Source organism: Aythya ferina (assembly GCF_964211825.1).
Source record: "Aythya ferina genome assembly, chromosome: 11".
Lineage (NCBI taxonomy): Eukaryota > Metazoa > Chordata > Aves > Anseriformes > Anatidae > Aythya > Aythya ferina.
Window position 1 is genome coordinate 9,741,325 of NC_140307.1, and position 22,995 is coordinate 9,764,319.

The 22,995-nt window shown below is 36.7% G+C and overlaps 1 protein-coding gene across 10 annotated transcripts in view; it reads right to left on the reverse strand.

Moving 5' to 3' along the window:
• The window catches only part of ADAMTSL3 (ADAMTS like 3), a 201,766-nt gene that overhangs the window by 90,683 nt on the left and 88,088 nt on the right, over window positions 1–22,995 (reverse strand). For 9 of the 10 annotated variants that reach the window (XR_014696786.1, XM_084532086.1, XM_084532090.1 and 6 more), the window contains exons 4-6: window positions 15,439–15,566; window positions 13,018–13,063; window positions 5,812–6,048 (exon numbers count right to left, since the gene is read on the reverse strand). Coding sequence is in view for 9 of the 10 variants with exons in the window: in XM_084532086.1 (XP_084388212.1) it covers window positions 5,812–6,048; window positions 13,018–13,063; window positions 15,439–15,566 (411 nt within the window). In the remaining variant the exon portion in view is untranslated. Of the gene's footprint in view, window positions 1–5,811; window positions 6,049–13,017; window positions 13,064–15,438; window positions 15,567–22,995 lie in introns of those variants that run through there. The other variant, XM_084532091.1, reaches the window with a different exon arrangement.

The window sequence follows — 22,995 nt, forward strand, 5'->3', positions numbered from 1 at the left end:
AGTAGCAGCAAACAGCTGTAAACTAAAAGCAAGGGATTCCATATGATGTTTTCAGTGCATCTTACCATTATGTGCCACAAAAGCTCTCCTTTGAGCCGCCAACAATGTCATCTCATGTGAACCACTACCCTGAGGTTGGCTGTCACATCAGAGGGGTTTGAATGAGCCCCTATAATGTGGCTGTGCAGTCTGCTGGCTTGGGCAGTGCTGAGAGCCTCCATGGGAGAGGAAATGCCAACTTCTGTGACAGAGGGTGGCACTGGCAAGTCACACAGGACAGGTTTATGAGATGTCACACGAATGTAGCTATACGGAGATTTTGGTACATAGATCTTCAGGACAGAAAGATATATTGGAACTCCATGAGTAACTCCCATAGTCACTCTGGATAAATTCCAGCTCTAGTGCCTGCAGAAATATGTAGCCAGGGTATGGGTCTCTGAACTGGGATCTTTCCATGCTCCTACTTACTTTTGTACATAATTACACTGTCTGTTGGCTACTTAACAGTACCCAGGAAAGGGTATAAGTATAAAAAAAAGACTTAACAAAAAGCTACTTCAAAATCAATTCTTCCCATGAGTTGAGGTTTGAAGGCTAAAAAGATTTATATCTAGATTTATATCTAGATAGCCATTTAACTCCTAACATTCAAATTAGAGTAAATTCAGGAAGGAACATAGAAGAAATTTCTGTATTTTTAAGGAATCAAATCCCTCTTTAAAGCATAAGATATTCTTCGATACCTCATTATTCATTACAATAATAAAAAATTAGAAACTAGCTATAGACAACTATGTTTGTAGATTCATTTCCTACATATATTTATAAATGAGATGAAAATCTTTACCATTTCCTGTGGTTTTTACTGGGAAATCTGTGGTAATTGTGGATAGAAGTATCCTTCCTAAGTATCTGAACACCAAACCTCCTGTGCATTTTGGGAAGTCCTTTATCACACAAGCAAAAAGAAGTATCCACAGCAACTCACAGTAAAAGGACACAGAACACCTTAAGCGAGCACTTTGTGAAAACAACTCTTAGAATACAGGGAGTCAGAATCAGAAGAAATTACTAATCTGCTATGATTTTATGTTTTAAGCATGAGCAGAGCTCATGAAAAATCATGAAAAAATGTGCAGACTTCTAAAGGCTTACAGCAACTGTTTTCAATGAAAACTGACAGATATTTATATCAAGAGTAAGACTGCTTTGGTGGCAAGTGTGCGAGATACCTACTTGGCATATCGTGACATGTGACAGAAAATAACCAACATGGCAGAAGTCAATGGCACTTCACTTGACATATGGGATGTGTTCTGATGTCAGCTAAATTTATGCCATATGCTACAAAGCATAGTGTAGAGTCTGCCTTTTTTGGAACACAAACAACTTGCTGACACTAAATGGAAAGTTCACCACAGGATTTACATCATCTTTGACCTAATTGTGACAGCCTAGTACAAAAGTAGTCAGGCTGCTCCTCAGGACTCCAGAGTTCTTGGGTGATGCATGAATTTATTGTCCAAACACATGACTCCAGATTATGAAAATTATCAGTGTAACCATTTTAGGTACTGAAACAAGTAAGACCCCATTTTGCATTTTGGAAGGAAAAAAAAAAAAAAGAGAGAGAGAATTAAAACCCAAAAAAAAAAAAAAAAAAAAAAAAAAAACAAGGAGAGGCAAGGCCTCGAGGCAGATGGAGCAACTGGGTAAACGTTGCCCACACATGTGTCTGACATACAGATGTTTTTAAATGTCTCCACCCACATCCAGATGGGCACAGCAGGAACATGTATGAAAAAATGTGTTGGGAGTTGTGCAGACTAGAAAAAATATCAGAAGTTAAGTGTGAAAATCCTCCTGGCAGTGAAGTTTTGACCTGTCCACATTTAACACAACAGACCCAGATATTTGCTTTGGTAACACAAGCAAGGCAATAGCAGACTTAAAAATAAATAAATAATGATTAAATTGCTTGGCTCAGTTGAGCCTTGAGGAACCCCAAAATACCTTATTAAGTTTCCCAATAAACTTTTCCCTGCCCCTCTGCCTTTAGATTTTGCTTTCCCTGAAGCCTCAAAACTCTCATGCAGAGAGCAGTTTTGTTGTCTCATGATTTTCTTTGACAATGTTTTTAGTTTGAGTCTGCTTGTTAAGGGAAGTGCAAAGAATCAGCACTGAATCTCAACAATACAAAGTTATCACCCTTGTAAATTCATGCTCTGCCCAGGAAATCTACAGAACAAGAATCCAAGAGGAGAGCTTAGTGATGCAGCCTCTAAAGTAAGCCTACCTTATCAAGAATAAGGAAACAGAGGAAAGTGCAATCATGCTCGTGGCAGGGGAAGCTGAGATCTTATAAAACTTGCCAGCTTTCTGAGATAATAAGTGAGCAAAACCAGCAGCAGTTGCAAAAGGACTCGGGCAAGCCAGTCTCCTTATACTAACTCTTTGGTGCTCCCGGGCATAAAAGCAAAGATATCCACATCAGCAGAATGACATGTTTATTTAGATGAGTTAACTGTAAAAACACTTGCCAAGTTATTTGCAGGCTGTGCCAAGTATATGTCAGAACCCAACAGACTGATCTTATAGCAACAATCCTGGAGAATCACATTTTTTTGCTGTCTCTCAAACTTAACAGCAGTTGACTAAACAATCGTATTCTTCCAGGAAAGATTAGATGTCAATTTGTTTTCTTTTCCTGCTTAAACAGGAGTAGCAGCAAAGATTGGTGTCAGTTTCTGAGGAAGTACCCCCCTCTCCACTCCCTTTCACAAGAAAGCAACCTTTCCACTCTGCACCCAAAACAGTCCACAAAGAGAAAGATTAGTCAAATGACTATCATCTTTAAAGGTCTTTGGTAAATAAAACTCCTAGTGTTGATAACAGCAGAACCACTAAATAAATAAATGAGTAAATAAATAAATAAAATTATTATTGTACGATCTCAAAGTACATCAAAGGTCTTGATACAGATATAGATACCTCGATAAAAATTTCCAATTCTAAAACAACAAATCTAGACTTAAAAAAAAGAATCTATCAGTGCAAAAATACTTCACCAATAGCCAGTGCCTTAAAGGAAATGCAGAGAAAGCACCTCAGAGCTTATAATTTTAGATTAAGGTATAAATGAGTAAAATCACATATGAAACTGCATACTATAACCTTGGATTTTTTCCTAAAAGATGTTCTCTCACACTGAAAAATATTTTTGCACAATTAAAATAATAATAATATAAAAAGGAATAGATGGAGAAAAAAAAAAGATCTCATTAGCAGTGTAAAAGAGCTCCAGTGCCTATTTCTGAAATGACTAAGTTCTTGAGCCACTACTTGGGTTATTCTAAAAACTGATTATTTAAATTTCCAACTATTTGTCAAATATACATACAGAAATACTGAAAAATACTAACACGAAACATTTAAGACAACAATTCTGAATATGTCTTTCAACTGTTCTTCATAAAACTTGGTCCAGCCTAGCCAAAATGAATTTTACACTATTTATTAAAGATTCTGGATGTTCAAGGTCACTGTGGGAGACACTGGAAACCTCTCATCACCGAGCCAAATTCTCATTCAAAAAAAAAAAAAAAAAAAAAAAGCTACATTAGATTCAACACCCTTCTGTTCTGCAATAGATGCAGAGAAAGGCTTCTGTAGATGTATCATCTACAAAATGCTTTGGTAACTTCCAGGGTGAAAGTTGATACTAAAAGAGACATCACTAAGAATATTGCCAAAGAAATGTATTATTTTGCAAGTGCTTCCATTGTTTATAGAGGTATATCCTATCTAAACACGTACAGTAATGAATGCTGTTGGATACCTCTGTGAAATACTATTGACAAATGCTGTCTCTTGAAGGGCAAAACCGTAAGGAACTCTTCTTCTATTTCAGAGGCAGCAGATGCATTGTATGTTGGCATGATTGGTATTGGAAGTGCAGTATACATAGAAGTCACAAAACACGCAGCAAGGTCCAGATCATATATTAATGTTGCTGTAATTTGCACACCAGTCTTCTGCCAAACATCAATTTTTCCCCAATAATGGGGCAATTTTGCTCTCCAGACTATATACTGCATTTTTGAGCCACATTCCTTTCAGGCATTTAACACAACAACAGATTCAGAGAAAGGAAACTAATTGCAATAACATATCCATTCTATTAAGATGGTTCTGTTTATAAAACTTAATATTACAATATTTATTTGATAGTGAGACATGATCAAAGCCTCAATTATAGCCTTTTTTTTAAACCCTAACTGAAGTTAATAGCATAACTCTAATAATAACTGTAGATAGAAAGGTAGATTTCCAGTAAAAATACACTAAAAATCAAATAATTCTATCACAACTTCACCCTGTATAATAATGGTTACCACTCTGGGTAGAGCTCAAAATAACTGGTTCCAAGTTACTGAGTCTGAAATTGGTTCAAAAAGCCATTATGTTAAGCTATTAATATCACTTATAAAGGCCTCTTACAAACCTAGCATGCAGAGCACATTTGTACATTGACTGTGTCTGTGCAAGGAAAAATCTTATAACCACTTCCAACTGCCTGAAGCCTGTCTTTCAGCTGAAGCAGAAAAGGTGGTGATATGGAGACTAGGCAGACAAGGAGAGAAGTCTGGGTAGGACTGGGTAGAACTAGGCACAATGCTGAATGAATATCAGCTGGCTAGAACTAAAACTGGGACAGATGAAAAACGATGATATTCAAGCCAAGAGAACCAAGGAAGTATGGTACTGCCCTTCCTCATGCATTTCTGTTTTCCAGTTACTAAGGCAGCACAAAATACCGGGATCTTATGCTGCTGTCTCTCTTTGCCTTAAGGTTATCAGGAGGCTAGGTCTCCTGATCCAGGTCGGCCAGTAAAGATGTAACACCTCCTTATGAGGTGCTAAGCCTGGAGAAAGAAAAAAAGAGAAGTTTCAGCTGGTTCTACATGAAGTATTATCCAACTGCCAGCCACTTTTGTTCTGACAGTGAGCTTCTAACCCAATTATCAAACTCATGTGAATATCCATCTTAAGAGGCTGCAGAGGCCTTAGACTCCCTCTTCCATCAAAGGACAGCAAGTATGATGCAAGTATGTAAAGCAAGAGTTTGGCAGCTGAGCAAGCCTTGTTTATTTTTAACGTTTTTATCAGAGGCAGAACCTCCCCTCTAGCAATGAAATCTAGAAATTACAAATATATGATAGGAATTTAAGATTCAGATCTTTGGAATGCACCTTGTGAAAAAAAATACAAAACTATTGTAGTCATATTCATTGCCTGGATTAGGAACTTCTTAATGAAACAAAGAGGCAAGAGTAACACATGTAACAGGCAGACATACACACTCCCACACACCCAACTGCCATTCTGGGCTGGAGCCTGTAAAATATAATTTTTTTTCTATAACAGAGTTCATGCGATGAAAGACTTGGAGAAGAAGTAAAATGAATCTGAAGTCTATGTAATTTCATCATACCATGGCAGACATACCAAAGGTTGGGGTTTAACTAGTTTCAGTAATTTTTACATGACTAAAAATTACAATATAAATACAAGAATGAGTGAATGTTATTGAGTTGTTATTTGTATATAAAAATGTCAGTGGATAAGACAGTCAAGGACTCCTGTGTGCAAGAGAAAGGTAAGTTATCTACAATCCAGGTGGCAGTACTTGCAAATACTTCTAAAGAAAATTGATATATAAAAGAGAAAAAAAAAAAAAAAGTGGCCACCTCATGTGCAAAGTGCCACAGAACAAAGGCCGTATTTGGATTTCCACTACAAACATACCTGGCATATTCCACTGATGCACATATCCAAGGATTCGATATTGCAACGAGTACCATCTAGAACTTTTGGGGCAAGCTCCACAATCAAGTTCTTTCCCAGAGCTTGACACTTCAGGGCACATGGTGCAGTAGGATCATTATATACGGGGATCCACTCATAAAAGTGTCCCTGGTACTTGACATCATTGTAGGCTGAACACTGTTGTGCTCTAAAGTCACCAACATCTGAAGGGCAGTCCTATAAACAAATGAAAGAAGATAAATTATTAAAAAAAAAAAAAAAAAAAAAAAAAAAAGTGAACCATCTGCATTTTTAATAAAGTTATCTGAGAATTAGATAGAACCTATTCAGGTAGGCTTGTTTCAGGAATGTTACAAAAAATATCACAGAATCATGGAATATCCCGAGTTGGAAAGAACCCACAAGGATCTTCAAGTACAACTCTTAAATATGTCACACTGCAGTGTTCTACTGTGTGTATTAAAACAATTTATGTTCCTTAATCCATTGCTTACAATACAGGAAACAGAATATTAACCATATCCCAGTAATAACACAACTGATACACTGATACATGAGAATAATTTTAAAACGCTACTTTTTATGACACCATATTGTACATTCACTTCTAAAGCCTGAAAGACACCAGAATTTTGTCCTTTACTATAGTTACAAAAAGATCTTCACCTCAATGGAAAAAGTAGTACTTTGTTGAAATAAAAAAAATACTTCAAATCAGTAATAATTATATAGTGCTAGTTCTAAGGAGACAGTTCAATACTTCCTCCCATACAGAGCCTCAGCATATATAGCTAAAATACAAAATACAATAAATGTCTCGGTAACGAAGTTTGGAATATTCAAATTTTATTTTTATTTTTTATGTATAAAACATTGCACCCAAACAATGATGTTAATATTAAACTACAGTGACAGGAAAGGAGATGAATATTGATTTATTCAAAAGGAACTTTGGTAAAGTACTGACAAAGGAGTTAGTGTGTCAAACAATCTCTCACTGAAGACTTCCCTTAGAAGTATGTCCAGTGTCAAACAGTCCATATGCCAGACTGAGAGGATATTCTTCCAAGAATTCCAACTGCACATACATGCCAGATGTGGGGCTGATTTTAACAAAGATTTGTTTTCATTGGATATAAGGCTGAAAGATTGTGATGTGTCGGCTGAACTCCTAGAACTTATTACTCAGAATTAGTTAAAAATACTAATCCTGAACTGTGCTTCAACATTATCAGAGAACTGAGCATCCCCTGAAAAAAAAAAAACTAATGAAACAGCAAGTGCATTACATGATACTACGGATTAAAACATACATAAGAATGGTATGAATTTACTCCAGTGTCCTCAACATATCTTCCTGACACCATTTTGTCATATGAATCTAAATGAGTTGGTACTGCATTAGCATGATACTTTGTCAGTTCCTCATTTTTTTTTATAATTATTTTTATCTTCACTATAGGAAACGGCAACAAAGAGATGTCTCTGGCTCATCTGTAGTTCATAAAAAACTTCTAAAATCAGTGGTGCCTTTATAGATCAGCACAAGGAGCTTTTGCAAAGTGCACTGAGCAATTCACTGATCATTCCCAGCAATGCTTTTCAACACTGCCTGGTCCTACGCCTTACAGTGACAGTAAATTAAAATTATGCTAGTACATCTCATATTTTTAACCTGGGATACTTCTAGGTTGAGTCTAGTTTGTTTAAACAATAACATGATGAAATAAGAAAAGGAAAATTTTAAATTACAGTTTATGTAACACTTCAAGAGTTTTGCCTGTGCAAAATCCCACAAGTGAGAGCTTCTAAAAACGTGAAGCAAATACTGTTAGAAAGTACCTTTATTTACTATCATTCCAGAGAAATTCCCCAAATTTGCATGGGTGTAAATGAGAACAGAATTTGGCTTGGACTTATCTGTCACCTCCCATTTACCATAACTACAAGGCTAAAAAGCAGGGAGGACACCAGAATTCATATGGATACCATATGGTTCCCTTCCACCATTGCAAATGGAGGAGAAGCTAAGGATAAGAAATAGTAGAAGTAAAGTTAGAAGCAATATTTTGGACTAGTGTTATTCAACCATGCACAGCTTCATTTTCATAACAAAGAACTAAAATGCTATCTGTAAAATAGGCAGAGAAATGTCCTTAGGCTGAGTTTTGACAGGCTGTTCTTACAACTCATTATCGCTAGGTGTTGATGCAATGCCAAGACACAAACACCACAATGTCAGAATGTCAACCTATGGTTCCTGTACGCTTCTCACTGATTCAACACAATGCAGCCCCTTCCACTCAGTTCCTGACTGCTGGAGAGCAAGTGAATTTTCATCTCCCTATTCTCTTTTGGCATCTTCAAAGAACACAAAGAGACTGTGGCAACTCCTGATTCACATGCCAACTCCACCTGCTTTATGTTTGAACTGTGTTCAAAAGCAGGAGCCTAAAAGGAACATCACAAAGGGATATCAGAGGGCTGAAATTATCATTTACGTTATTGTAGAATTTGGATGACAACCGAGTTCAGATCCGTTTTCCTCAGAGCAATATATATTTGTATAAAGAAAGGAGTTCATAATCTAAACAGAAAGACGAATAAGCACAGAAAGGAATGTAATCAAGACAACAAGAGGATTCAGACTTCAGATTGATTTCATTGGACTGGGTCAGAAAAGTGAGGGGGGGCTTAAAAAGTAGAAAGGAAAAATGAGGGGACAAGATGTGGGAGAGGTAGGCAAAGGAGAAGCATGTGTGGGAAGTGGGCAAGGCTGCTTGTCAGCCAATGATACAGGAGCAACAATCCTTACTCTGTGGTTTTAATCTATTTCAGATATCAATTCATTCCTTCTATTCCTTCTTTCCCCCTACCCTGTCAATATTCCACACTTTTTTTCTTATTTTTTTTTTAATATTTTTGCTATCAACTTCAGGATTTTTCACATTTCCTAACTTCAGCAATCACTTTTGCCTTGTACTCAAAGCACTGAACCAAAGCCAGGCCACTCGTAGCTTCATACAAAACATAAGGAGCTGAACAGATATCTATGATGTCTAATACATGAAAACGTTGGCAAAATAATCACATCCAGATTTCATAGTGTAATGAATTGTATTTATGACATGACTTATGAACATATTAGACAGGCAGATCTGAAAAAGATGCTTCAGACATCACTACCATGCAGTTTAAAACATATATATAATCTCCCATTCTTTTTGTGACAGATCATTAAAACTACTGCATTTAAGGGCTGGCTTCCTATGAAATGTATCGTTTTAGTTTTGGCAGTGACTATTCATAGTCTTTGAAAACAAAGCTAACCTGGGAAATCTGAATCTTTGTAAGCAATGTTCATGGACAAAATATGAAGGTTGCATCAGACCCTGTGATTCCTGCCAACAATTACTCTGCTGAAAAAAGCACAAAAGAGAAGGCAAGAAAATTCCTAGTAAAAATGATGACACCAAAGAAAGTCTAGTCCTTTGTCTAGTTTTGTTCTTTGAATCTCAGTTTGTTTTAACCTAGCCAAAACTGATGAAGTCATTGTTTTGTTTTCTTTTTGAAACTAGCTTCAGGTTCTAAGTTATTCAGAGGCAATTTTCAGGCCACTTCTTAGTAAAATCAAGATACCTGAGCTAGAAACCCTAGCCAGGACAGCTATAGGGTATATCAGCATTATTAAATAAAAAAAATAAGCAAACAGATTAGAAAGAAACTATGCAACTCATAGTGAAATATTATAGGAATAGAGCAGAGATAGATCAGCCAAGATTTTCTGAATAAGATAAGTGAACTGGTTAATAGGTGGATGCTGAGACAACAATACAATAAATATGCTGAACAGGTGTGAGCATTATCTGTATATAATAAAAGTTTACAGTGGAATTAAACTTGAGCAAATCTGTTACAAAATGTTTTTTTTCTTAACTGTAGGAGAGTCACTCTGGCAAACATATAAGTGACTTTTTGGCACGTAAGAATGTGAAATTTATGGGGAAATGGCCCAAATAACTTGTTCTATGAATAAGACCCTAAAGGATTATCTTAAACACTTCCATATAGTGCACATCATAGCATCAGAATGTAACAGTATATACAAAAATGGAAATATAAAAAAGGGGTTTAAGAAAGACTGAAAATCACATTGAACAGCATATAATGAATAGTTTGTATCATTTATTTCTCTAAAGTTTCTTTAAGAAAAGCTGAAAGCACACATACAGTTCTAAGAAACCAAGCACATGGCATCCCAGTTATAGACAGAAAGATAAGCAGGCTAAACATATGTATGCCTTAATAATCTCAGCAATTATTTTGTTGCTAAGACCTTGAATTGATTTTTTTGATTGAAACATCACTAATATTATTCTGGAACTATGCTTGAGTTCAGCGAACTTACTACTATTCTATTACAAATCCAGATGAAACCAATTTTCTGGTAAAATGATTCTTGCTCTTTTCATTAGAATGACACACACATTAAGTTGTGCTTCATTTGTACTCCCCAATATAGATGTTAGTGGTGTAATGTATCATGTAGCAAAATTACATTTGCAGACGATTTTACACTGTATATATACCGAATGTCTCATGTGGTTAACAATAATACCTACTAATATGGAAAGAAGCTAGTTTAAACTCTTAATTTTCAAACTAAAATTTTACTCTTCAAGTGAGAAACATTAATTAGAAATAATGCTTTGGGGAAAATTGTATCATTTTAAAGAGGACTGGCCTAGTCCTAGTCTGGCATTAGGTCTAAGCTCCCATTTCAAGGTTAAATCAGGTCTAATACTAGGTTTTAATTCAGTGAGGCCTAATTCAAAGATCAACTTTCCACTGTACTAACAATGGAAATCTCATGAAATTTATTTTTCTCTGGAGTGCTCCATTATCTGATCCATAATCTAGCAAAAACAGTTCCTGAGATATCTGGCTCTATCTGAACTGAAATAGAAAACTGACCCCTTTCAGACATGCCCCAAAAGCAGAACTGTAAATGCAGCTTCCTGTCTGGAAATTAGCATTTGAATCATCATAAATTCAAACATATTCACATACAAGATGCTAGCCACTTATCGCTTTAAAATAAGTCTTAAAGTTAAAAAACAGGTCCTAGTGATTTCAGAAAAACTCCCTGGGGGTTCAGAAAGGATATGGTATTGAGTGCCTTCATTCTCGCCATAGATTTTTACTGCGTAATCCTCAGAACAATCAGTGTCCGCAATGGATCTTATGTTTCCAAAAAGCATGTAACTTCTGCTATAAACAGAGATCTATGCACAAATTGATCTCATCTTTCTCCTTTTTCTGTACACTATGTAGTTTCCTGATTGTTTCACTGGAGGAACATAGTATACTACACTGACTTGTTTGTACTGTTGCATAGGAAGTGGGAGTGCACTGCATCAAGCAAGGATATACATGTATATCCTACATGTATATTATATTATATATATTATACATATACATATATATCCTACTTATATATTATTGCATATAAAGTACATTTATCTAGATCAGGAATGTAGCAAGCATTTTATACGGTGGCATTTTGTTTATTGCTTACATACTGTCTGGCTGCAATCTAGTTTATCACACAGCTTTAAGAGACTGATTTTGTGTGTGTGTGGTATTTTTATTTATTTAAAATTTATTTATTTATTATTTTTATTTATAAGGTAAGGACATGCTGTACTAAACTACTAGGCCTTTACTTCTGAAAGGTCAAGTGACAGGGTTTGTCTCCAGGATCTGACTTTTGCATGTACTGGGCCTGATTCATTAATCACTTCCACTAGCTTCTGCCAGGAAAAAAACCTCCATCCAATGGTGGAAACTCCATCCAACACCAAGAAGTGGAGTGTTAGAACAATTCAAGGTGCTAGTAAGTCTTGTTCCTGAAGAGGTCAGAAGCCAACTGGCACAGAAGAAACCATAGGTGTGGCAAACTGAAGAGTGGGGATGGCCAGTTCTCCCAGGAGATACACTGATTCAACATACTTACTGGGCAACTTCCAGAATCAGGTCTCCTAAGGAGCATGTGTCATACTTCACAGCTGCCTGACACAGGCAGAAATCAGAGAGTTGGCAATACCTTGATTATCACCTGGTCTTCCTTGGGTATAACTCAATGCAAGGCAACTGCACAGCTCACCTTTTAAGGGGTATTTGTGTGAAAATTGTTACCTTTCTCCCAGAGGCAGAAGCAGGTGAATCAAATGCACTACAGCAAAATGGAGATAAGATGCTTTTACTTTGTCTATCTTCCCTCTATTCTGGAACGGGATTGTGAGGATGTCATATTGTACTGTAAGGTAACCCATACTAGGAGGTGACTGCAGATCATAAACCGCCCCATTATGAATTATTGTGTTTGTGCACGTGGTCTGATGATCAGTGGTATCACAAAATCCTGCATGAGCTGCACACCTTGAACAGACTACAACATCTGGTGTGAAAGAAAGCAGCTGTTTAAACAGCATAAAGCATCACTACAAATCAGTTGAGTGCACGTCATGAAGTATGCCATATGTGACTGGTTTTCATAAAATGTGTCTGTAAAAATAAAATTTGATTGCATCATAGTAACAGTAACTGCATATTCAAATCTCCAGCTTCATATTCAGTCACGGAAATTGTCTATGCCAGTGTACCTAAATATACATACTTATACATATAGAAATATAAAGAGCTGGGCTTAGGCAAACAGAGGGAATGTAAGTAGTAATTATCCAATTTAGGATTTGAAAGCTACACAGGTGGTTACCTTCTTTGCTCATGTGACGAGTGGTGTACTATCGCTAGTGATTACAAATGATCAGGACCCCAGTTTAATGCTTCATCTGAAAGACAGCACCCCAGGAAAAGCACTTGCTACTTTAAGATGAGAACTGATTTGTTAATACTCCAAAATGTGTAACTTTCCTTATAAATGATATAAAGTGTTCTAAATCACAATTGGCACTACAATTTGAAAAGAAAATATCCATTTGGGAAGCCTAAATTTCAAACTTCATGGTGTCATGCAGAGCGAAATCTTAAAAAACGGTAATAATGATGGAAAGAAAATTATCCACCATAAGTTTTTAAATAGGAAGCAGCATTTCTTAAACTTTAACACATTGTTTGAATAAGTAGAAGAAGCTGTAAAATAGGGTTAAAAGCCAGACTCACATTACTACTGCAGGTTTTGTATCGAATATTCCGACCTTCACAGTTCCTGAAAAATAGATTAAAAAAGGTTACACTGCATTACAGCAAAATACAACCCTGCATGTTTTAGAGCTAGTTATCCTCTTGAAAATTAGACTTTTATTACTTCTGCCCTACCATAATTTGAACTCAAAATACAAGGTTTAAATACAAAGGGGATCTGGGGACTCAACAGGTTACGCTGCTGTCTCTTCAGCAAAGAACATGTGGCTTTCTCTGTGAGCCCAATTTGCTGCAAATCTTATGAAAAACACATTTATTTTGTGAAAAAGAACTCATAATGCATCCATAAAGCCTGATCGATGCTGACTTCAGCAAGTTACTTCTAATCCATGGGATGTAACCCAGAAGAAAAGAGGATCAGAATATCTAAGCAATTCTTTAATCAAGCTTATAGCTAATGAGCATTAATTTTACTTCCCCGAATTCAATTAGGAAAGAAAAAACAGCCTCAAAACTTTCTTTATCCCCCCACACAATGCACTATGTTGAAGAACAGCATGTAATTTTACTGATCTGAAGGAATGAGCAGAATTCCTAATTTTAAATGAAATGTAATTCTCAAAGACTGCCTGAGTTCCTAAGGTTCCCAACACATGCATGTGAATTGTGAAACCTAGCTCCATAGTGAAATCTGTTACTAGTAGGTGAAGTAACAGGCATATAATAAAGTCATGATTATTTATTGTTCTTTCATAGAAATATGGGGGTGTGAGGATTTCACACCTTTTCAGGGACAGAGTTTGCCAAACTTCTGGATAACTGACTGGCACTTTTTCACAGGGTAAGATATTCTTGTTCTAAAGTAAGAATGGCAAAATCAAGCCCTTGAAAGAACTGGAAATGTATTCTTCATGACTTGATGGGAAATTACATTTAGCGATATCTCTAAAATCAGAAAAAGTGTTTTGGAATAATGCCTTTGAACTGTAAAAAGACCTGCCTAACACTGAAGAAGAACAAACTGATAGCTGGTCATTTACAGCTCTTGGACTAAATTTTTCACTTTTTGTATGGAAATTAATTGCAAATATTAAAAAGCTTTTTAAAATGCAAGAGACTGAAAAAATACATTTTTAAAAAAGAAAGAGCAATTGATGTCTGGAGCAAGAGTTCAACCAGCTGAGCTGAAGGTACAGTTCTCCAAGCTCAAGATATTACGTCTCAAATTTCCAATTTTTGCAAGAATGATCGTATCACAACGTGCATGTAAAAAATGTTTATGATACATACAAATGTGAAAACTTCGTTTCACAATCGTGCATTTCCTGGACATTACAACAGTAAAGCACAGGAAAAAAAAAAAAACTTTTAAACTACACATTTGTCAAGGTATGGAAAACACATGTTTTTTTCACAGGGGATCGCATTAAAAATATTAATAAAACCACAGTGGAATTTATATTGCTACAATTTATTGTGCTCATTTCACAGTCACTAACACACTAGTAGAATATCATGGCTTCTTGCTGGAAATATTACTATTTTCAAAGATCTTTGTGCATTCTGCACTGAAAGGAATAGGCAGCATTTTAATCATCTTTTAAACTTGTATTTCATACAGTTTGCACATCACATTATCAGCCTTCTCCAAGAGAAATTGACTTTCCGGGTGATACTGCATTTAACTCAAAAAATTAAGAAATAATCAGCAGTTTACAAAAATGGTTAGGAACAACTCAAGTAAAGCAAGCAAATATGGATGCCAGCACAGATGCTTCTAAGCTGGTTGAGATCTCTTCTCGCCTGACTACAGCCCTATTGCATTACTCATGCTTTTAGGATTGTAGTAACAAGTCCTATATTAGTTCAGTTTTACTACTGAGGTAAATGCTTTTCACCGCATACACTGTTCTCTTCATGCTACACTGAAGCTTATCCACGAACACATATGGCCACCAGCACCACTGCACAGAAAGAACTGGCAGAGGAAAACTTTTCATAACATAAAGCAGCATTTGATACATCTATACGTAGAGTTAGTCACTTGGATTTTTTTGTTTGTTTGTTTGTTTTACTACAGGGAAGAGATGGAGGAGACTGCATATTGAACATTACTTCAGATCCAATTTGTATCCAGGTAACCCAGCATTCACTTTGCATTCCCATGGCAGAGATTTCTCTTAATACTTGACCATACTAAAATCATTCTTGCTATTCCATTAACATACTTAATTACACCCTTAAGATCTATCAGAGTTGAGCATTAAGATATTTATCTAATATAGTAAAGAAACATATTAAAAATAGGATTTTATGACACTTGATCTGTAATACAGCATTTAGTTTCAAAAACAGAAGCATCGCTGTTTTCCTATGAGCACAATTAGCAGACAGGGAAATATGGTATAGCTTACAAGCATACATAAGCATGTGGCTAACCTGCCATTTAAACATCTCCTCAGTGAATAGGAGGCTCCCCCACCACACGTCCGTGAGCAATCACTCCAGGCTCCCCAGGCATCCCAGGAGCCCTCCTTATCTTCATCGGAGCGGGTAATTCTGGAGGTCTGAAAAAAATGGAGGGTAGAGAGAAAAAAAATAATTAACTGACTTGTTACATGTTTTACTGCTTGACATAATTAGTAGTGAGTATATTACTTTGCTGCTTATTTACAACATCTCAATGCATTTACTATTTTAATATACAACAATTACATGGGAAAATACGCTGAGTGTTTGAAGATGCCGTGTATTTAATGCATTGCTTTCTGCACAAGGACTGCTGTGTCCAAATATGCGATCATTGCCAACATACAGATGTCCAGCAAAAGCCTTTTGTAAAAAGCAGCCCCAGAATTGCAGTTAGGGAAGTAAAACAAGAATGCAACTTCATGACAAAATGCCTTATTAATTTAAGAGAGATTAGGAAAGGCTTAAAATGATTTGTAGGCTACAGCAATTAAACAGTGATTTAAGCTTCTCACATGGTCTTCAAAAACACATTATTACCAGACAACACAAATAAAAAGATATTGGATCAAAAAGAAAAAAAATCTTCTTGACCCCCCCTCAGAATATCATTTTTGATTTGAATTGTATCCAGTTGAAGAAAATTCATATTTTCCAGAAAAAATTCTCCAAGTATTTTAGAACATGGTAAGCTCTTACCATAAGAATTCAATCTCAAAAAGCAACATGAATCTAATTATTCCATAATGTTCTGCTTCAGGAGAGTACCACTTTTATTTTATAAATTTCCTTCATGAAGAAAGCATAGGAAAAATCAAATTCAGGGTTTCCCCAAGCATTTCTTTCTGATTTCACAATTGTTCGTCATGTGTTCCATTTAAATCCTACTTTCATTCCTCTGTCCCTGCAACTATTAAAATTTCTTTCTTGAAAAAACACATGCAGATTTTTGTAACCAAGCATCCCATATGATTCCTTGAGAGTCATCAGACATACGTGATGGGTTGTCATCATAAAGAAGTTGAGATTTTTTTATAAATCCTGAATTATACCCACCAGATGGAGATGAAAACACTAGCCACTCTAATCACCATGTTGATAGTGTTTGCACATAAACTCCAAACATAACTATGTGCCTGTTCTTTGCACCATTATGAGCAAAAGCCATAGCCCAGATAGAAGTAAGGCAGCGAGAGTAATTTATCCCAAGTGACAGAATATTGAGCAATGTTTACCCTGTGTTCCAGCACAACTGCAAATGTGAGAGGATGTAGGGTACACCCGAGCTTAACTGAAATAATTATTTGTACAGCCAGTATTTCGTTCCTATTGACTTCAGTGGGCACCCAAGTCACAACTCACAGAGAGAAACTGAGGCAGCACATCCACATTTCTATAATTTTTGACTGCATAGAAAGGCACAGCTTAATCTGATAGCATTGTAGCATCTTCACTACCCCTTCCCAAAAAACAAGGGCAGAGAAACACTAACCAAGGTCTGTGTGTCAGCAAACAGCATAAGGAACAGAGACAAAAACATTACTTTACTCCATAAATTACATCCAAATGAGCATTCAGGTCTTCAGAGGTGCCAGTTAAAAATAAACGCTTAAAATACTTCAAAGATTTTTGTGTGTGACTGAATCCAGAGAAGTGCAAGACATTTGTACACATCTTAATACTAAACCAGATGAACATATTTTAGTAATCCAGGTGGTTTTCTTGTTTTGTTTTGTTTGGTTTTGGATGTGTGGTTTGTTTGTTTGTTTGTTTGTTTTGAGAAAACGTAAGTAAGCTCATGAGACAAAACTTAGTCTTATTTTCTTCCGAAATGCCTCAAAAAAGTAATTTGAAAGGAAGTGAGGGATGTATAATTTGAATATTATGGTACAAGAAAAAATAATACATAACTCTCCTTAAATTTCAACGGCACAGATAACGTCAGCTCATCTTCAGCCATGAAGAAAGTTGACTCAGACAATAGCCTAACAACTCGAAGCAAAAATGGCAAACAATAAAAACAAAGCTGTTTTCAAAACAGAGCCGTACAAGGAATATGACCCAGTACCATGCTATGTAGACAAAGGGATTTTCTTCTAAATATAATGTCAATAATCAAGTGCCACAGAACTTGAGCGAACTGCTCTCTTTGTGCATCAGCTGTCACACAGGCTGCATTTGCATTGCAGTCGGAAGCAATAATATTGAGCAAGCATCCTTTTAGAAACCCAAATGGCACATAGTTAAGCTTAGCTGTACTTAAACAGAGTTAAGGACTATTCAAACACATTTTAAAGGCATTAATAAGAGCAGGAAGATTTGATATAACACCACTATTCCACAAAGCTAAACTGCTAACAGAAACATCAGCAATTTCCAAACTTTTTCATCCCTTCCTCAGAAAACTAGAGCTTTTTGAAGAATTTATTTTGTTAATTAGATAACTTATCACCATTTGAACAGCAAACTGCAGGCACTGGTCTAAACACATCAGTGGCTCCTTAACTTTCCTGCTCCCCTCGGTTTACAAATTTTACAAACACTTACTTTGCTTTAAAAGTGTACTTAAGCCAATCTACTATTCCAGAAACGATAGAGCCCTGCTCTGCCAAGATCCCCGAGGAATTTTTTCACTGGCATTGGGCTTGCTTTACATCAGAAGCCAACTCTGAAATGTCTGACACTGAAAATGGAAGTAACTGCCTTCAATCTTGAGCAAAAAGAGCTCAGCACTTCCCAACAAATCACTCAGCACATGAAAATAAGTTGAGATGAACAAGAGTCACTTCTTTCAAATTTATGAGTGCAAAATTAAAGTTTGTCCTCTGTAATCCCAAGGCAAAGAATTGGTTTTTAGTACGTTAAGAATGGTTCAAAATTATGATATTTAAAAAAATAAATAAATAAAATAAATAATAAAAAAGGCAGTACATGTCACAATCTCTTGTAAAATACAAAGTTTCTTTGGACAAAGCAGTGACAATGCCTAAAATAATCCTAACTTCAGCATTGTATTAAAACCAGCCACATGATATTAACAGACAGAATGCCATCTAGAGCTCTAAACAATGTCCAGTTGTTCACTTACCAAACTGTTTTGATAAAAATCATTGTTCTGAACTGTATCTAATTAAAAAGCTGTAAATACTAGGATGATCAAAGCAGAAGTTTATGCCAACAAAGCCCTCTTCAGAATCATTGACTAATTCAGTGCCCACAGTGTTGATTTAAACTCCGGCTAGTTCAAACTACTTGTCCCATGGGAAAGAGTTAAAAGCAGCTTGCACTGCCTTCGTAATTTACTAGCAAAATAATATTGATTTACTAGCTGTCTGGTTTCATAAACTCTACATGTTACATTTGTCTACACCACGGTACCAAATTAAAGTAAAATAAAGCAAAGATCACCAACATCATGATTTAAACCAACAAAACCTTGGAAGCTCATTTAGGAATTAAATCAAGAGCTAATTGCAATTGGGCACAAAGAGTATTATTGTATCTCAGAACTACATTCAAGGCTTGCTTCTTAACTTTTATTTTTCATGTTTTTACTGTCTTAAGTCATAATTCTAATATGTTTCAGTAGTGACACTCTGCTACGTGTTTTTCATTTAGTGGCTCAATTTTCCAACAGACGTACTACTACATATACATTAAGCTTACGGTTTACATGCTTCATAATGAAAGTACTTGTGTACCTACACGTGCATGTATATGTACACATGTACATGTACACCTGTGATATAACATGATCAAATAAAGCCGCCTGTGCTGTAGTGAAACCAGACAAAATAACTTGAAACAGCTATTAACATAACTTTAAGAAAAACCTGGATGATTTGCTGCTCTTTACATAAAACTAGATGGCAAAAGGCACCACTCTTCCACTTGATCCAGCCACATTAGCTGTAGTTGTATCCATTCCAAAAGCACCAAATGGGAACACAGGGTTAGAATACAAGCATTGCATTTAAGGCAAATGTATTTCAGAACCTATACAGCTTTCTCTGCAGAAACAACTCCAGCACATATGATAAAGATAGTTCAAAATATTCCATCCCAAACTATGCATCCAATATATATTATTAATTTTCAAAATAATAAAAGGGTAAGTCACAATGCTGCACATGAGCCTTGAAACGCTTGAATTAGGGGATGGGGGAAAATAAACTACAAGTTTTGAAACATTTCGTGACACAGGCTGAGCCTCAAAGGCTGAGATGACAGTATGCCAAGGTTTCCTGAAGGTCTGAGGCCCAGCAATGTGCAATCTGAGCCTCTGCTGACAACCCTTAACTGACAGAGACAGCCTTGTTCTTGAAGAACTTTAATGAAAGTATGGCACTGGAAGATTTGGAGGGGGGGAAATGCTAGTGCCAAGTTCCCTTCTTCCGTCCAGGGCTCCGTGTTGCTTCTGCCACATATGGGCATATACAGTAACACCACCTTCTGCTAGCTGTGCGCACGCATGCAGGCTGTGCTTGCTTTGCACTGTGCTTCTCAAAGGAACTGACTACTGCAGAAGTGGGCACTGAGGTAAAATAAATGAAATACAGATGTTACCAGGGCTGATCATTAATCTAAAACAAGGGGATTTTTACTGTCACTTGTAACAGCCAGTAAATAACAACAGCTACATTGACACACATTGCAAAATCAAACACAGTGCTGTTATATGGAGAAAAAATGACTATTTGGCCAAACTTTTGTTTGGCTGTTATGAAGGATGACATAATTGTCTTGAATTTGGTCATGCAGACTTCAAAGGGGATGTGGTGCCAGAGAATGAAGGTCAGTTTATGCAGTTTTATTATTATTCAGACATCCATTACATAAGGCTTGGATATGTAAATGTTTAGCATTCAGTGCAACAAAGATTCAGCTTCTCAACAGAAATGCTCTGATACCTTAAATGTTTGTTTTCCAGAGCTTTTACATACATTTTTACTTTAAATACAGACACAAGCCAAGCACGTAGTGTTTTATACATGGGAATTACAACAATGTACAACAAAAGAAGCAGAGACCCGACACATTGATTCTTCTGCAAGAGAGCCCAAATCAGAGTCCTTTTGCCAGGTACACATCACAACCCCAATTACACCTAATTCTGCCCTGCGATGTGTCCCAAGGCCTTCCTCAGTGCAGCTGGGCACAGCTCTGATACTTGGCAAAATTCAGGGATTCAGTGCAATCTCTGGGCAGCATCTTCCAATGCAGACAATGCCCAGTGCTAAATGGGAATTTCAAATGCTCTACACAAACAGGTTAGAAAAATATGGCTACAAAACAAGCCTTTGCCATGGCAGTAAGGACCTAGTTATGAAGGAATATTTGCCACTGTATACGCTGCTATGCCAATGTTAGTGCAGATCCCTAGGTGAATGCTCTTTGGTTTTTCTTATAGCTTCTTATCAAAGCAGTTTGTATTCATTCGTAAAAGCATGCCAAACTCCAAAAGAGAATCCCCAGAAGGACTCTTAGCAATGCTATATCATATTGCTATTTATTAACACATGGCATATAACTACACTTCTCCGTACAGAATTTAGATTCTACAGACTAAATTTGTCCAAGTGAGAGAACCTACTGGAGGGTATAAACACCACTTCGGTCCCACTGAAGGCCTAAATTAAGCAATACCCAAAGCTCAGTACTGGCCTTTTTCCCTGGAGTGGATTTCATCCTTGATGGTATTTTGAACAGAGATGAAGCATTTCCTTTTTATTGCTTCTTCCCACTCTCACAACCCATAAATACTATTAACACTATCCTGACTTCCAGAGACTTCCAAAGCACAAGGTTATGTTGCTGTTCACTAATCTTTACACACAGCACTGCATTTTGCCATTTTCTTCTCCTAGTACCTACAATGCCTCCAAACAGAGGCAGCACAAGGAATTATGGCACTGAAGGGAAAATATCCTGCCTGAGTAGCTGTGATGTGTTTCCCAGATTCCTCTTTCCAGACACTACAGTGAGTGGAAAAGGTATCAGATTGCACTGTTGACTGCATCCACGAGCCGAGTACATAACTGAAAGAACAAGTATTTACCTGCCGATAACCACTGGAGATGCTATCCAGCCTCAGAACAGTATCCGTCACTTCCAAGTTTGGCTGTTATGCCCATTGCTTTGCAACAAACTATCCTAGAGATCTCTTTCCCTGCTAAGGCCACATACAAAAATGATTTACACCACTATTTCACACAATCTAAGTAAGGCGTAGAATGCAGATTACAGATTTAGAGAAAAAAACATTCCAGTTATGGCAGCAACTATATAGAAGAACAGTCAAATCTTATTTCCAGACAAATAAGAACCATTAATGAGATCTTGTAATACCTGATTTTAGCAGAAAAACTTCCACTTTTTTCGTTATGACCGATTTCAAGACATTTCCTGCTATATTTCCACTATTGCTGGGTACATTATAGATTGCCTAATTGTGCACTGCATATGTCATTAAGTTTAATAGATCTTTTATTTATATGTACCAACATAAATTATATGTTATTCCTTACACTGAAGAAAACATATCTAGAACTATAAAATCCTTTGCAGAAAACCATGAGAGGGGAAAAAAATTAATGCATCACTTCAGACTGACAAAAGACACCTGGGAATAACTGCAGCTATTTTAAGCAGATGTTTTGGAGTAATTAGTCTTAATATTACTAACATTATTTCAGTTACATTAACCATTCCTTGCATTTGGCCTTGCCACTGTCAGGCTGTCCACACACTAGGAACCAACAGCAAAATGGAAGTTGTGTCTGGTAACAAAAAGAGTGTTTCAGAAACACAAGCTGGTAAAGCTCAGTGACAGACCAGGAGAATGACCAGCAAGAAAAGAGCCAAAAAGGCAAATGATGGACTTGTACGGCTATATGAAGGAACACATCTGGGGACTCAGATGTAGTTTAACACTCTGTTGAATTCTGCTCTATATTTTCATTCTACAGCAGTTTTGAATAAATTCAAATTCAAGTTTTGGAAAATAAAACACGCAGAAGAGTCACACACAGGAAATATTTACAGTGTAATTCATTTTGATACTAAACCGAAGACGAATCTCAGCATGTTTTTCAATATTATACTGCATCCAGATTTTCCATTGTCAGTGTGTTGCAGAATTTCATATTGACAACATAGGCCTGCACTGCAGGAGTTGTCAGGACAAAGTTGGAGGTTTTGGCAGGTGGAGCAGGGATACTTGAGGCTTTTGGCATCCAGGAAAGGATGAAATGTTGCTTGGCTGTTTGGCACCTATGAGCTAGCTGAGGCTTTTGGCACTGAAAAGAGTCTGTATCACCTCCTTCCTTCTTTGTGAGCAGTAACAGAGGGAACGCGGAATTTGTGGGCATGGAGAAGGAATCGTGGTTCCCGCCCTAACAACTCCGAGCAGAAAGCAACTGCATTAGGATACCCAGCTCCAGCAGTTATTTCTGTGTCTAACAACAGCTAAATACAGTTCCTCCATATTCCTACTGAAAAGAATCAGCAGCCAAGTACCAAAAGCAC